General features: G+C 48.9%; 1 protein-coding gene across 1 annotated transcript; it reads left to right on the top strand.

The window, feature by feature from the left end:
* The first annotated feature begins 852 nt into the window (after positions 1-852).
* Positions 853-13,846, top strand: Gnpda1 (glucosamine-6-phosphate deaminase 1). Its single transcript, XM_052155662.1, has 7 exons — positions 853-938; positions 1,608-1,739; positions 4,608-4,709; positions 7,658-7,840; positions 8,796-8,980; positions 10,487-10,661; positions 12,414-13,846. Exons 2-7 carry the CDS (start codon positions 1,616-1,618, stop codon positions 12,512-12,514), a joined length of 870 nt encoding a protein of 289 aa, XP_052011622.1. The 5' UTR covers positions 853-938; positions 1,608-1,615; the 3' UTR covers positions 12,515-13,846.
* The last annotated feature ends 823 nt before the right edge of the window (positions 13,847-14,669 follow it).

The following is a 14,669-nucleotide window of genomic DNA, read 5'->3' on the forward strand; positions in this document are numbered from 1 at the left end:
AAATGCGATCATTTAAGCGGTCTTTGTGCCTTCTGCCCAGTTTCCTTGTGACTTGACTGACTTATCTCTGTTCTGTTCTGCTATACAATCGGGAGTCTGCACAACCATATCTTTTTTTTTTTATTTTTATTTTTTTTAATTTATTTATTTTTGGGTTTTTGTTTGTTTGTTTGTTTGTTTTGCTTTTTTCGAGACAGGGTTCCTCTGTATAGCCTTGGCTGTCCTGGAACCCACTCTGTAGACCAGGCTGGCCTCGAACTCAGAAATCCACCTGCCTCTGCCTCCCAGAGTGCTGGGATTACAGGCGTGCGCCACCACTGCCTGGCACAACCATACCTTTTAAAAGTCTCCTTTTTCAAGGTTCAAATTCTGTGACTAAGAAAAAAAACGAAAGAAAGAAAGAAGGAAGGAAGCAAGGAAGGAAGGAAGGAAGGAAGGAAGAAGAAAGAAAGAAAGAATGAAAGAAAGAAAGAAAAAGAAAGAAAGAAAGAAAGAAAGAAAGAAAGAAAGAAAGAAAGAAAGAAAGAAAGAAAGAAAGAACCACATGGTTTCCCTAATAGGCAGATTTAGCTACGGATTTAGCTGTGTCCAAGGCCCCAGCGCACGCAGCCAGAGCTCAAACAATGCATCCCCTCCTAAGGCCTACGCCCCGGTAGGCATCTTGTCCAGGGCTTAGCGGACAACCGCCCGGCTACTGCTGTGTCTGTGTGCACCCCACACCGGGCTGAGGTGGGGCCGCGGCTGCTTAGTCAGCAGTGCACTTTGCAACTAAGGGACACACCCAGGTCAGGGGGCCACACCTTGGGGCCTCAGGCTTAGGACCGCCCTGAGTCAGCTGGCGGCGCGCGCACCGCGTGACCCGAGGCCACGTGACGCTCGCGGGCTGGGCCGCTAGTGCTGTAGCCGCTGTAGCCGCTGCAGCCGCGGGAAGCCTGCGAGTAAGTGGGAGCGACCCGGAGGGATCCCTCGACCCCCCGACCTAGGTCATGGCGGGCCTGAGGGGCGACGCGACGCGAGCGAGCGCAGTCTGGGTGGGGGACGCCGGGCTGTACGGACGGATGGCGGCGAGCCGTTAGCCATCCCCGCGCAGGGTTACCTGTATCCCTTGGTGTTTGGGGGAAACTCAGGACCCTGGAAGCACTGGCGATCTGGGAGGGCAGGAAGTACCCCACCCCCTCCCCGTGCCTCGCCACCTCCTTCTCTCAGTGCCCCAAGGTGACCCCGCATCACCTCTGGTAACGTAGGGAGCGGGAGGCAGAGGACCTGCCCTAGGTGAGGATGAGGATGTGGGCAGGAGCAGGCCCAGTTGCTAGGTGACAGTGGCCTTCCGACTGTATACTGTGTAGTTCAACGTGCTGTCGTGAAATCGAGAAGGCAGCTACTGCTGAGTCCAATTTTATGCAGGAAGGAACCGGGCTGGAAAATTCTGGTGCTTTGTAAGGTCCTCCCCAACCACGGTACCGCCTCCTGGTGGTTGGCGGAGACAAGCCTGTTCACCTGTGAGCTGGGAGAAGGCTGTTGCTTGGTTAAAAGGACTCAGTCCCCCTCCCCAGCCTTTTTTTGTCCCTGCCCTCCCCCTAATTCAACCTGTTATCTCTACACTGCAGGTCAAGAGATGAAGCTCATTATCCTGGAAAACTATTCCCAGGCCAGTGAGTGGGCGGCCAAGTATATTAGGAACCGCATCATCCAGTTTAACCCAGGGCCTGACAAATACTTCACCCTGGGGCTCCCCACAGGTATGCTGTGGAAAAGAGAGGGTGGTGGGTAGGGGGTTTCCAATTGGGGGGAAATAAAGGGGGTTTACAGGAGCAAAACATAACAGGTGATCAAAACGAGGTAATCGCAACTGGGGGCGAGTTATTCATAGAGCCTTTTGAGACAAAGGGAGGGTTGCAGGATCGTTGTAAATAACTTTTTGAAATAAAGGTACGTTTGCCATTTCTAGAACAGGCAGTGAAGAACCAGCCCTAGTTAAAGTTACAATGGTGAGGCAGAGCCCAGTCCTTGAAAAACAGAGGTTTGATCATAAACAGGAAGCAGAAGTTAAATCCTAACTCAGGCTTGCCCTCTGCATGTAGAGGGTACTAGATGAACCCTGCTCAGAGGAGCACTGAGAAGTTAATCATTCGAATACTTATGTATAATGTTTAATTGATCTTTAAATCCAATTGTCTTCTGAAAAAAAAAAAAGGTCTCAATGTTACCTTTAGAGGAAGAGGTTTTGGCTCAGTGCCTCGAAAAGGTATCCTCTAAATATTTCTTTGACAATTGGGGAGATGAGGCTGGGTGGTTTTGTCTGCCCATCCTCCGGAAAGAGGCCTCGAGGCTTTTGCCGTAAACATTTCAGGTTTCACTATTGTACCTCCTCATTTTGCCACTGAAGGTAGGAAAACAGCCACAGGTGATATATGTGGATGTGAGGTGATAGGTCAATAAGACTTTATTTATAGACACTGAAGTTTGAGCTTACATAATTTTCATGTTATGAAATATTCTTTTGATTTAAAAAAAATATTTAACAACTTTAAAGCCGTTCTGGTGGCTCAGCAATTAAAAGCACTGCTGCTCTTGCAGAGGACCTGAGTTGAGCTCCTAGCACCTGTGTGGGTATGCCCCCGACCAACCATCTGTGACTCCAGTTCCAGGTGATGTAAAACCCTCTGCTGGAGTCTGCAGACACCTGCATTCACGTGCATAGTCTCACACATAGTTAAAAGGGAATTTGTTTGTTTTGTTTTGAGACAAGGTCTCACTAGGTAGCCTGGGCTTGTAGCTGGCTATGTAGGTCAGACTGGTCTCAAACCCAGAAATGCACGTTGGTCTCTCCCAGCCCTAGGATTGATGGTGTAGCACCACCACGCCTGGCAAGTTAGGCTTTTCAGCTACTCAGCAGATAACTTTTTGAGTACCTGCTGTACACCAAACAGTTAAGGTTCTGGGGATATAGTAACAACGTTAAAAAAAAAAAAAAGCATACATGCCTACTTCGTAAAGCTTAAATTATAGTGGGAAAGACAGAGAGTAAGCAAGTTAATTAGTGAAATGAGGAGAATGTTAGAAGGTGCAGGAGAAAGGCTGGGGAGGAGCCTGGTGCCTGGGGGAGCTGGCTCAGATGTGGTGGCAGAGCAGGTCTCTGAGAAAGAGGCACTCACTCACTGAGGGGAGGCCTGGAGGAGTGAGTTAGACCTGAAGGAAGAGGGTGGCCGAGAGGGCGATGGTGCAGAGACCTTAGAGCCCACGGCAGCTGGAGCAGCCTTTGTGGGATCATATTTATGAGGCAGAAGGATGACACTATTAGGTTTTGAAAAGGAGGATGGTCTCGGCTGGACGAGGGTAAGTCTGAAAGTTTCAACTCTGCAGCACTGGCATCCACAGCATCACAGTATCTGGACTCCGCAGTGAATGTCTTAGCACATTTGCTCTTTTCTCTGGCCCTCGTTCTCTGTCTACCCTTGTACTTTGTTGTTGGAACGCCATGAAAGTAAGTGCTGGGTGTCTGACACTAAATCTTGCAGCCCTAACCTCTCAGTGAGGACATTGGTCCCCAGTAACCACTATAGACCCAAGGACAGCTCTGCCACAGCGGGTTGCAGTGTCGCCTAATGCACACCTGAGCTTGGAAGGTTTCCCTAAAGTCTATATTTATTTATTTATTTGTTTATTTTTGGTTTTTTGGTTTTTTGAGACAGGGTTTCTCTGTATAGCCCTGGCTGTCCTGGAACTCACTCTGTAGACCAGGCTGGCCTTGAACTCAGAAATCCGCCTGCCTCTGCCTCCCAAGTGCTGGGATTAAAGAGACTTTGGGGCGCTAGTGTTCATTTCCTTCTCCTTGTCTGTACATCTGGCTAGGGACTATTCCTGTGTCTTTGAGGCTCTCTTTACCGCCGCACCCCATCTTAGAAGGTTAGCTTTTTTTTTTTAAATTTATTTATTTTATGTATATGAGTATACTGTAGCTGTACAGATAGATGGTCATGAGCCACTATGTGGTTTCTGAAATTTTAACTCAGGATCTTCAGAAAAGCAGTCGGTGCTCTTAACCGCTGAGCCATCTATCCAGCCAGCGGTCTGGTATCTGTGTTCTTTTGTGGGCCCACCACTGAGCCACGCCCACAGTTCGGCTCTTCAGTCTTACTCCCTGTGGTCTTCTGCCTTCTGTGTGCACTCAGGACTCTGCCGTAGTCTTCCCTGGTCTCTGAAGCACAGGGTGACCCTGTCACAGCTTACATCTCTGCTGTGTCCCCATTTCTACAAGAGTCTACAGTTGTCTCTGTCTTCCCATCTACAGCCCTGTGCCTTGTACCTAGCCGATGCTTCTAGAATATCACATCAGTAATCAAGCCCAGCACTCACGTAGATGCTAGCCAGTGACTTCTGTCAGCTGTGTGACCGGCCCTGGGGGGGGGGGGGAGAGGGAGGGACGGGGGGGGGGGGGACCTCAGAGTCCTATCCCCTAGAGCAGAACAGTCTAGTGGGCATTAGACACCAAGATGGTAGGAGGGGCAGGAGCTTAGGCGAGACTGCAGACCTGACAGTCTTCCTGATGTTCCTGGAAGCTGAAGGACGGTTCTGGTTGTGGTGACGTTCCCAATTGCTTCTCACAGGGAGCACCCCACTTGGCTGCTACCAGAAGCTGATTGAGTACTATAAGAATGGGGACCTGTCCTTTAAATATGTGAAAACCTTCAACATGGACGAGTATGTGGGTGAGTGTCCTTCATGGTCTTCCTGGTTCTTGGGGAATCGCCTCCCCTCAGCCTCAGAGAGGAATGGTTTATCGGTGCTTGTCTCTCACAGCCTTGCTTGCCTAGCTGTAAAATGCTTGCCTTACAGTAGTAAGGCTAAAAGATGCCATGATTGATACAGAAGCTTCTTGCACATTGCAGACATTTTAGAGAGAACTTGCCAACTACAAAGGTGCCTGTCCCCTCAGTGTGCCCCCAGCTCCGTGCCCCCAGCTCCGTGCCATTCCTCCCTGCAGATGCCCTCCTGGGATCCAGGTTCTATATCTGGACTGTGTTCCCTTTTCTGCCAGGCACCCTTGGGACTTATGCCCTTGTTCATCTCCTCTGTCACCCAGTCATTTTGTGACGGTTTCATTTTAAATGTTAAACAATAAACAAGCCGGGTGGTGGCGCACTCCTGTAATCCCAGCACTCTGGGAGGCAAAGGCAGTCGGATTTCTGAGTTCAAGGCCAGCCTGGTCAACAGAGTGAGTTCCAGGACAGCCAGAGCTATACAGAGAAACCCTGTCTTGAAAAAACCAAATTAAAAAAAAAAAAACCCAAATAAAATAAAATAAACAAACAGAAACCTGATAAAATACATAAACTTACTATCTACAAAACTGAGTATTTTGAAATAGCTCAGGTACTGCGGTCTAGGGAAAGGGTTGATAAGGCAGGAAGGAGGTTGTGTTAGACCAAGGAATTGAGGGTTCCTGGGAAACAGGCATTTTTATCTAAAAAGCTCAAAATCAAGGCTGGAGAGTTGGTTCAGTGGTGAGGAACATGCACTGGTTTTAATCCCAGCACTGGGGAGGCAGAAGGGGGAAGATCTCAGTGAGTTAAAGTGATAGTATGTTTTCTTTTTTTGTTGTTTTTTGTTTTATTTCTAGACAAGGTTTCTCTGTACAGCCCTGGCTGTCCTGGAACTCACTCTGTAGACCAGGCTAGCCTTGAACTCAGAAATCTACCTGCCTCTGCCTCCCAAGTGCTGGGATCAAGGCGTGTGCCACCACCTCCTGGCAGTGATAGTTTTCAAGGTCTCAGTGAGATCAAGCCAGCCTGATCTACATAGCAAGTTCCAGGATAGCCAGGACTCCATAGAGACCCTGCCTCAACCCCATTCCCTACCAGAAAAAGCATACACACAGTTCTTTAGCAGAACCCAACCTCAGTTGATTTCCCATCTCAGGTGGTTACCTCTAACTCCAGCTCCAGAGATCCAGCACCCTCTTGTGACCTCCAAGGGTACACACTCCCACGACACCTACCACAACAGACATCTTTTTCTTGAGCACTTTTTATCATACAGTTCGAGTGTCTTCACATCACTGTGAGACTCCTGCCAGAACTGTGCACTCTCAGCCTGCCAGACTGTGACTTCCTGTCAAGCAGCTCCCCACTTCCTCCTCTTTCAGAGTGCTGGAAACCACTGTTTCCCCAGAGTCTGACTTCCACAAGCACCTCATACCAGTCAGGTCATTAGTATGTTCGTTTGGCTGTTTGTGCCTGGATGTTGGGTGGTGTGTTTTCAGGGACCAACCGCGTATGGTCTGTAGCAGGATGCTTTTCTTTCTCTTTTGGTTTTCTGAGGTAGGCTCTTGCTATGTAGCTGAGGTTGGCCTGGAACTTAGGATCTTCCCACTTCACCTCGAAAGTGCAGGAATTGCAAGTGTGTACTTCTGTGCACAACAGTTTCTTTCAGTTTAAAGACTAAATGTATTTTGAAAAGTACATTGAGTGTGTGTGTGTGTGTGTGTGTGTGTACACCAGAGGATTACTTGCTGGAGTCTGTCCTTCCACCATATAGATTCTAGAAATCAGACCATAATGTTTGGTGGTAAGTATCTTTAATCACTGAGCCATCTTGCCATCCCTGCTTTTAAATATGTTTTGAGACAAATTTTCCTTTGGTTTTGGCATAGCTGCAAATTGAACCTAAGGTCTTGGAGTATGCTTGGCAAATACTCTACCACTGATGGACATTCTGCCTGATTTAAAAATAAGAATTGTAGTGTTTTGAGACAAAGTTTCGCTATGCAAACCTTGGCTGGCCTGGAACTTACTGTGTAGATCAGGCTGGCCTTGAACTCCTAGAAATCCATCTGCCTTTGTCTCCTGGGTGCTGGGATTAAAGACATTGTCTTTAATTAATTAAAAACATTCTCATTTGTTTTGTTTTGAGACGGTTTCTCTGTGTAGTCCTGGTTGTCCTGGAGCTTGACGTGTAGAACAGGCTGGTCTCAAACGGACAGAGATCTCCTGCCTCTGCCTTCCAAGTGCTGGGATTAAAGGCGAGCACCAGCACCACCAGGATGACTTTAAATATTACTAGCATTGAAATTCTTCTGCCTAAGAATAAGTTTTAAGAAACTCTGATATTCTCCCCAACCACTTAATACTTTAGTCAGGGTTCAGATTTAGTGGGAATAATGGAATTTGGGGTGGGATACAAGTTGGGGGGGGGGGAGGATGTGCTTCCTACCTTTCCCCGTGGACTCAGTCCTGCCACCCAGGTGGGCAGGCCACCTCTAGCTGCACAGTGTCCCTAGACTGGAGCTTGGAATCATTCTCATATGAAAAGGTGATGAGTGTGTGCTTTCCAAGCCCAAGCCAGCACTGGAGGTCAAACTGAGAGTCTCACATGCTAGGCAAATACTAGGCAGTGAGCTATGATGGGGGAGAGAATGAGGACTCCCAGTTCCCAGCATCCCCATAGGATTCCCAGTACTCTCCCCTCCATATGTAGCTACAGAGGAGTACAGAACTGCCTGTGGTTGACTGCACACGAGCTCAGCCTGTCCTACATGCCGTGGGTCAGATGGGTAGTCTCCCAAGTGACCCTGAAGCCTGTGTGATCTCCAGCATTCTTCTTGGGAGGAGGGCTCTGGCTCAGTCTCAGCTGACTGAGGGTCCCCCTGACCCCACAGGTCTTCCTCGAGAGCACCCAGAGAGCTACCACTCCTTCATGTGGAATAATTTCTTCAAGCACATTGACATCCACCCTGAAAACACCCACATTTTGGATGGGAATGCGGCTGACCTGCAGGCCGAGTGCGACGCCTTTGAGGACAAGATCCAGGCTGCAGGAGGGATTGAACTCTTCGTCGGAGGTGAGCATGGCACATCCCACATCCCATGGCATATATACACGGTGCGTATCCAGGCCCAGGCCTGGAGTGGCTGCAGTACATGGGCAGGAGAACAGGACACGCCTATCTCCGCGTGATCCCTCAGAGCTAACACTCCAGAGTCATCCATCAGCATGCGGGACAGGGAAGGCATGGAGTGGGAGCCTAGTTCCTGCCACAGCCCTTCTGCTCTGGAGCTGTGTGACTGGAAATGGCCTCGTGATGCACTCAGTGCCTCTTGGAGAGGTCTACCAAACATCCATGTAACTCAGTTAAAGTCATAGACTCCAGTTCCAAATCACAACGTTCAGTCCTTGTGTGCTGTCTATCAGTTGAAGCCCAGGGGAGCATGAGGAGAAGGTGGGAGCCTGCGTGTTTGCTTCTCGGGTGCCTACAGTGTCCATGGACTGTCATGTTGGGAGTCACCTTGGCTTTAAAACTCGATGGTATCTTACTCCTTAGCCTAAACCCTATACGGGTAGATCTCTAGGAGTTCAAGGCCAGCCTGATTTACATACTGAGTTCAGCATTGCAGGGTTTATATGATAGACTCTGCCCTTATTTAAAAGAAGGAAAGAAAGAAAATAGTGAAGGAGTCCGGGGCTTACAGGTCCTGAGTACTTATAACCTCAGCCATCCAGGCTGAGGTTTGTTTGCTGGGTTCCAGCTCTGGGGAGGAGGGGGAAAGGGGGAGGTCGTACTTCTCCACAGTGTGGGGTGAGAGAGACGCTATGTTGCACAGTTCTGAGCTGTCTGAGGGTGGAAGCTAGTTGCCAGAGTCTTGTGTGTGGCTCAAGTATGAGAGATGGGGAGGGAGGGCGCATGCTTGAGGAAGATGAGAAGTAATGCAGTCTTCAAAGACCTTTTTCCCAGCAGAGGACATGATTTGTGAAGTTTGGTCCCTGTAACTCATACGGCTGCTCTCCCATCTCTGCAGGCATTGGCCCCGACGGACACATTGCCTTCAACGAGCCAGGCTCCAGTCTGGTGTCCAGGACGCGTGTGAAGACGCTGGCCATGGACACCATCCTGGCCAATGCTAGATTCTTTGATGGTGATCTTGCCAAGGTGCCCACCATGGCTCTGACAGTGGGTGTTGGCACTGTCATGGATGCTAAAGAGGTAAGTGTCCAAAGCTCAGGCCTCTGGCCGCTGCTAAAGTTGCGCAGAGGGGTTATTTGACTGTAAGGCACCACACATTCTTACGAAAGCTGCACTCTTGATAAGTAAAGCCAAAGTCCTAGCCTTGGCACTGCTCCTCCTCCGCTTTCAGAGCTGAGGTCATTCCTGGGGTGAGGGAATGTCTGAGCATCTCTGAGCCTTTGGGCCAGGGGCTGGGCTGTCCGTCTGCTCTGTACCCCGTTCATACAGCTTGTGGGCAGAGGCTCCCAGCACTGATGAAGGAATAAGAATGTGTACCTCCCTCGCTTCTGAGTGGACAGATTTGGTCCCTGCGGTTGGTTTCGAAGTACACATTCTATAACCCAAGGATGCTGTGTCGGTTGCCCTGTGCTTGAGGGCAGAAAATGCAGTAAATTGTCATCAAATGGTTTGGGCTGAGTTTAGTGAGTTTTTCTCCTAAAAAGTCAGATATAATTTCAGTTTAATTGTGTGTGTGTGTGTGTGTGTGTGTGTGTGTGTGTGTGTGTGTGTGAGATTCCAGTTTCCTTACTGTGTCTGAATTTTACTTAATCTTATTTTTCAAAATCCTATTTCTCACTCGTGTCTGCATGCGTGTGGACATATGTGTTTGCAATTGCATGTCACAGCACTGCATGTCTCATGGAGCTCACAGGGTAACCTGTGTGAGTAGTTTCTCTCCTCCACGTGAGACCCAGGGATGACCTCAGATCATCCACTCGGCTGCAAGCACCTTTACTTGCTGAGCCATTCACTGGCCCATGCGTTTGAATTTCGAAGCATTCTTTGTTTTTCTGAGGTATTGGACTCGGTGGGAAATGGATGAGCAATTTCTTTGCTCAAGTTCATAAGTAAGCATTTAAATCAATGGAGAGGTGAACTTTAGTGAATTGATGGTACCTGGATGTCCACGGGGTGGCCCGAATCCATCCTTCAGGGTCTCCTTGCCTCTGGAAAGCATGAGGGTTTGCAGGCCAGCCGTGACAGGGAAGGCATCTGGTCTGGAGATGGAACCAAGGCCAGAAGTCATTCAGGGCTCCAGCCACCTCCCTCTGTGTGCAGTCCGTCCAGACAAGAGCAGCAATGCCTTCCTTTAATCCCAGCACTCAGGAGACAGAGGCAGGCAGGTCTCGAGTTCTAGGCCAGCCAAAGCTGAATGTAGTGAGACCCCCCCCCATCTCAAATTGTCCACTCCATGAGTGGGGGGTGGAGGTCACAGGTGAGAGAGGACAGTCTGCAGAGCTGAGATCTTAGGGTCACCTCAGCACCTCTGCTCTCAGGGTCTTAGCTCCAGTAGGGCCACGCCTTTGCTTTCTATACACAGAGAACAGCACACCGAGTCACACTAGCACCCCCAATGCTCTGAACCCGGAAGAGAGCAGACAACAGGTAGGTTTTCTGAGAGTCGGCCTCGGAGCCACCGAGGCCTCCCGTCGCGGCTTGCCAAGCTGGCCTGTCCCCATCACTGGCCTGTCCTCTGATCCCCAGGTGATGATCCTCATCACAGGTGCCCACAAGGCCTTCGCTCTGTACAAGGCCATCGAAGAGGGCGTGAACCACATGTGGACGGTGTCTGCCTTTCAGCAGCACCCCCGCACCGTGTTTGTGTGTGACGAGGACGCCACCCTGGAACTAAAAGTGAAGACAGTCAAGTATTTTAAAGGTGAGGCACAGGCCTGGGCAGTAGGGAGGCGTGGATCTGGCTTTCCGGGGTTTATTTCCTTTTTATATTGTGAGTCAAGGTTTCACTGTGTATCTCAGGCTGACCTGGAACTAGCTTTGAAGATTCACAGAAATTCACCTGTCTCTGCCTACTGAGTGCTGGGATTAGATGTGTACAAAGAGCACGTGGGGTTTTTTTTGTTTTTTTTTTTTTTGGTTTTTTTTTTGTTTTGTTTTGGTTTTTTGGTTTTTTGAGACAGGGTTTCTCTGTGTAGCCCTGGCTGTCCTGGAACTCACTCTGTAGACCAGGCTGGCCTCGAACACAGAAATCCGCCTGCCTCTGCCTCCCAAGTGCTGGGATTACAGGCGTGCGCCACCACACCCGGCTACTAAGCATGTGTTTTTTATTTTTTATTTAGACTCCTGAGTGCTGGAATTAGAGACATCCCTACCACACAACTTTTATTTTTATTTTTATTTATTTATTTATTTATTTTGGCTTTTTCGAGACAGGGTTTTTCTGACTAGTCCTGGAGCTCACTCTGTAGACCAGGCTTGGCCTCAAACTCAGAAATCCGCCTGCCTCTGCCTCCCAGAGTGCTGGGATTACAGGCATGTGCCACTATCGCCCGGCTCCTACCACACAACTTATTCTGGACATTCTGGGGATCAAACTTGGGTGGCCAGGATTACGCAGCAGGCACCTCTACTCATTGGGCTATCTTCCTAGTTACACCGTACTGCTCCATGATACAGTCATTCCCTTTTCTTTCCCCTTTTTTTTTTTTTTTGGTTGTGAGCCACCATGTGGTTGCTGGGATTTGAACTCAGGACCTTCGGAAGAGCAGTCAATGCTCTTAACCGCTGAGCCATCTTACCAACCCCATCATTCCTTTTTCTGTCCACGACTGGAAGGGTCTGTTTCTGGAGATCTGTTACTGAGGAGACAAGGAAATGCAGTTACAGGCCATGGACTATAGGGCTGTGGTAACCTTGTAAGACATGGAGCCTTGAGTTTTCCCTGTCAGACATCATGCAGGCATTTCTCCGACAGCTAGGACACTAAAGTGGCTCTGTGGGGTCTTTATTTCCTTTACAAGATGCCTGCTAGGACAGATCACTGCTAGGAGAGTTGAGGATACCTTTTTTAGAATGCCTATCCAGTAAGGGTAAAACCCTAGTTTTAAGCCAACTTATGTTGCAATCCTCATGGTTAGCCAGTTAAATTAGAGTTTTCCCTTTGCTAAAAAGATGAATCATTTTTGGGTTTTTAAGACCGGGTTTCTAGTTGGGCAGTGGTGGCACACGCCCAGCATCTGGGAGGTGGAGGCAGAGGCAGGCAGATTTCTGAGTTGGAAGCCAGTTTGGTCTACAGAGTGAGTTCCAGGACAGCCAGGGCTACACAGAGAAACCCTGTCTTTTTTTTTTTTTTTTTTTTTTTTTTTTTTTTTTTAGAACTCACTCTGTAGACCAGGCTGACCTTGAACTCAGAAATCCCCCTGCCTCTGCCTCCCAAGTGCTGGGATTAAGGGCGTGCGCCACCACCGCCGGCTTAAGATTAATCTTTACTCAGCCCATTCCCATAGTGGCAGGGCTGACAGAGTGGGGAACTGTCACTCCCCAGAAACTTAACTTATTTAGTGTTTAGAGCTCACAGAGATCAAGGTCTGCCTGAGCCACTGTGTTCCTCTTGACAACTGGGGAATGTTGCCTCTGCCTACTTTGACTACTGTTTGCTTTAAATTTGTTACAGGTTTAATGCTTGTTCATAACAAGTTGGTGGACCCCCTGTACAGTATCAAGGAGAAGGAAATTCAGAAAAGCCAATCTGCTAAGAAGCCATACAGTGACTAGCCTATGCTGGGACGTGGTATTCAGTACCTCAGGGGGACAGGCAGGGCTTTCCGGAAAGTGTCTGTAGAATCACTTTTCAGTCCACTGTGGCCGCTGCAGACCCTTGGCTCGGCACTTACAGGTTAAGGAGTTTTGCTATGGATAACCTCGTTTATTATCATTTTCCCCTTCTTTTTCAGTCCTGGGGGCTAAACCTGGGGCTTTGCTAACTGAGCTATGTCCCCAACTTTCTTTTCCTTTTCATAACTGTTTTGTAACAATCCGAGATCTCCATCACAGACTGTATTATACCCAGGTGAAGACTCTTGTTTCCCTTCTGCCCCTGTGCACATGGGCGGCACTCTCCCATCGAGAACCCGTCTGTATGTGCGCTTTACCTGAGTGGGCGGGCTAGGGCTTGTGCACTTTGGACATAGCCTTTTTGGAGTCGTGAGAGCCCCTCTTCTGCCAGCCTTCCCATTGAGAATTTTTATTTTAAAGAATACACTTCCAGAACTTGAATTATGCACAAGGAAGCAGCCCTTCCTGCCAGAACCGAGTGCTTGGGGGAGAAGCCTGTCCCTTGTTCCCACTGTGTGGATTGTCTTCCCTGTTGTCAACAGCTAGCCTTTCTGTAAATGGGCTTTCTGGGTAGGATTGGGCATGTGGAGATAAGATGGCTTTCAGATAAACTCAAAGCTTCTTCCAGAGGCCAGCCACATCTTGTTCTCCCTCCAGATGCCAGCAAGAGAAAGGTGAAAAGCCCTCCTGTCCGTGCTGCTTTCCTCAACAGATTCTTACTCCCTCGTAAGGAGATCCACTAGGGTCATGAACATGGCCGTGATTTCAGTGTTTCTACCCAAGGTGGGGGGCTGGCATCTGCAAATGCGCTATGCCTTCTCAGCTGCCTTCTCAGCTGAGTGCCAAGATTATGCACACTACTGCTCTCCTCGCTTAAACCACCCTGCTGCCATCCCCGCCCCTCAGGTCTACAAGGTACCCTGTTCTCAGAGCATCAGAACTAAACCCTTCACCCACCTGTCCTCCAGGCTCCTCCCAGGCCCCTCTGCTGGGCCTCTTTGTTCTCCACCTCTGTGGAGTGGTCACTGCCTCCTTTTCCATCCTTGTGCCTGTGTGAAGCTAGAGCTGCCCATTTCCAGGAGAGGTCTTTCAGATCCTGGCACAGGCCCCTCCAGAAGTACTGTGTTTGGTACCAGCATTTGTTGGTAGTTCTTATATGTGATTGTGCTGTCATTCTGTGTTAAGCTAATGGATCAATGGACTTGTTTACAATGTGATATTTTCTATTAAATTTAGTATTTTCAAATAAAACATGTCTTTTGTGAATTTTGACATTCTCCCGAGTTTACTCCACCATTGTTATGAAGACACACCATGGCCAAGGCAACTAATACAAAAAAGAGGACTTAATTGGGGACTTGCTCACAGATTGAGAGGATTAGGTCATTAACATGACAGGGAGTATGGCAGCGGGCAGGCATAACACTAGTATCTGCAAGAGGCAGAAGGGGAGAGAAACCTCAAAGCTCACCTTCGGTGACATGCCTCTGGCAGAGCAACACCTCCCAGCCCTTCCTGAGATGAGCCTATATATTCGGGGAACCCCTATAAACATGGTGTTGGAAGGGAAGAGGAGAGTGTGGGTCACAGACTGTCTGCAGCCTGGCTTTTGTTTTCTTGGCTCTGAGGGGGATAGATGGGTGGTTTCTGGATGCCACACACTGGACCCAGGCTGCTCTCAGTCCCTTCATCCGGAGAAGCCTGGCTGAATGACAGAACAGCACTAGGTCAGCGGACGCCATAAACTGGACAGGGAGCTTTGGGGACATTTACTGAAGTTTGAGGTTGGACAAAACTGAAAAAGCAAAATGAGTATAATGCTTCAGGAAGTGTGAAAGTTGCCACTCCACCACCAGGAGAGTAACTGAAAATCAGGTCATCAACAAATCGAGTGAAGACGTTTGACCAGGTTGACACTGAGCCACCATTCAGAACTGGTAAACTAATGAGCAGGAAAATCTCCCAATAAGGAGTGAACATGGCGCCCTGTGGTCCCATAGACTAAGAATGGCCCCACATGTCGGGGTACACTGTGAAGCTACACTGTGTGTAGGTCCTTCCTTACCTACCTAGGGCATTCCCTGAGTGGCTTTAA

This window comes from Apodemus sylvaticus, chromosome 13 (genome assembly GCF_947179515.1).
Source record: "Apodemus sylvaticus chromosome 13, mApoSyl1.1, whole genome shotgun sequence".
In the NCBI taxonomy this organism is placed as follows: Eukaryota; Metazoa; Chordata; class Mammalia; order Rodentia; family Muridae; genus Apodemus; species Apodemus sylvaticus.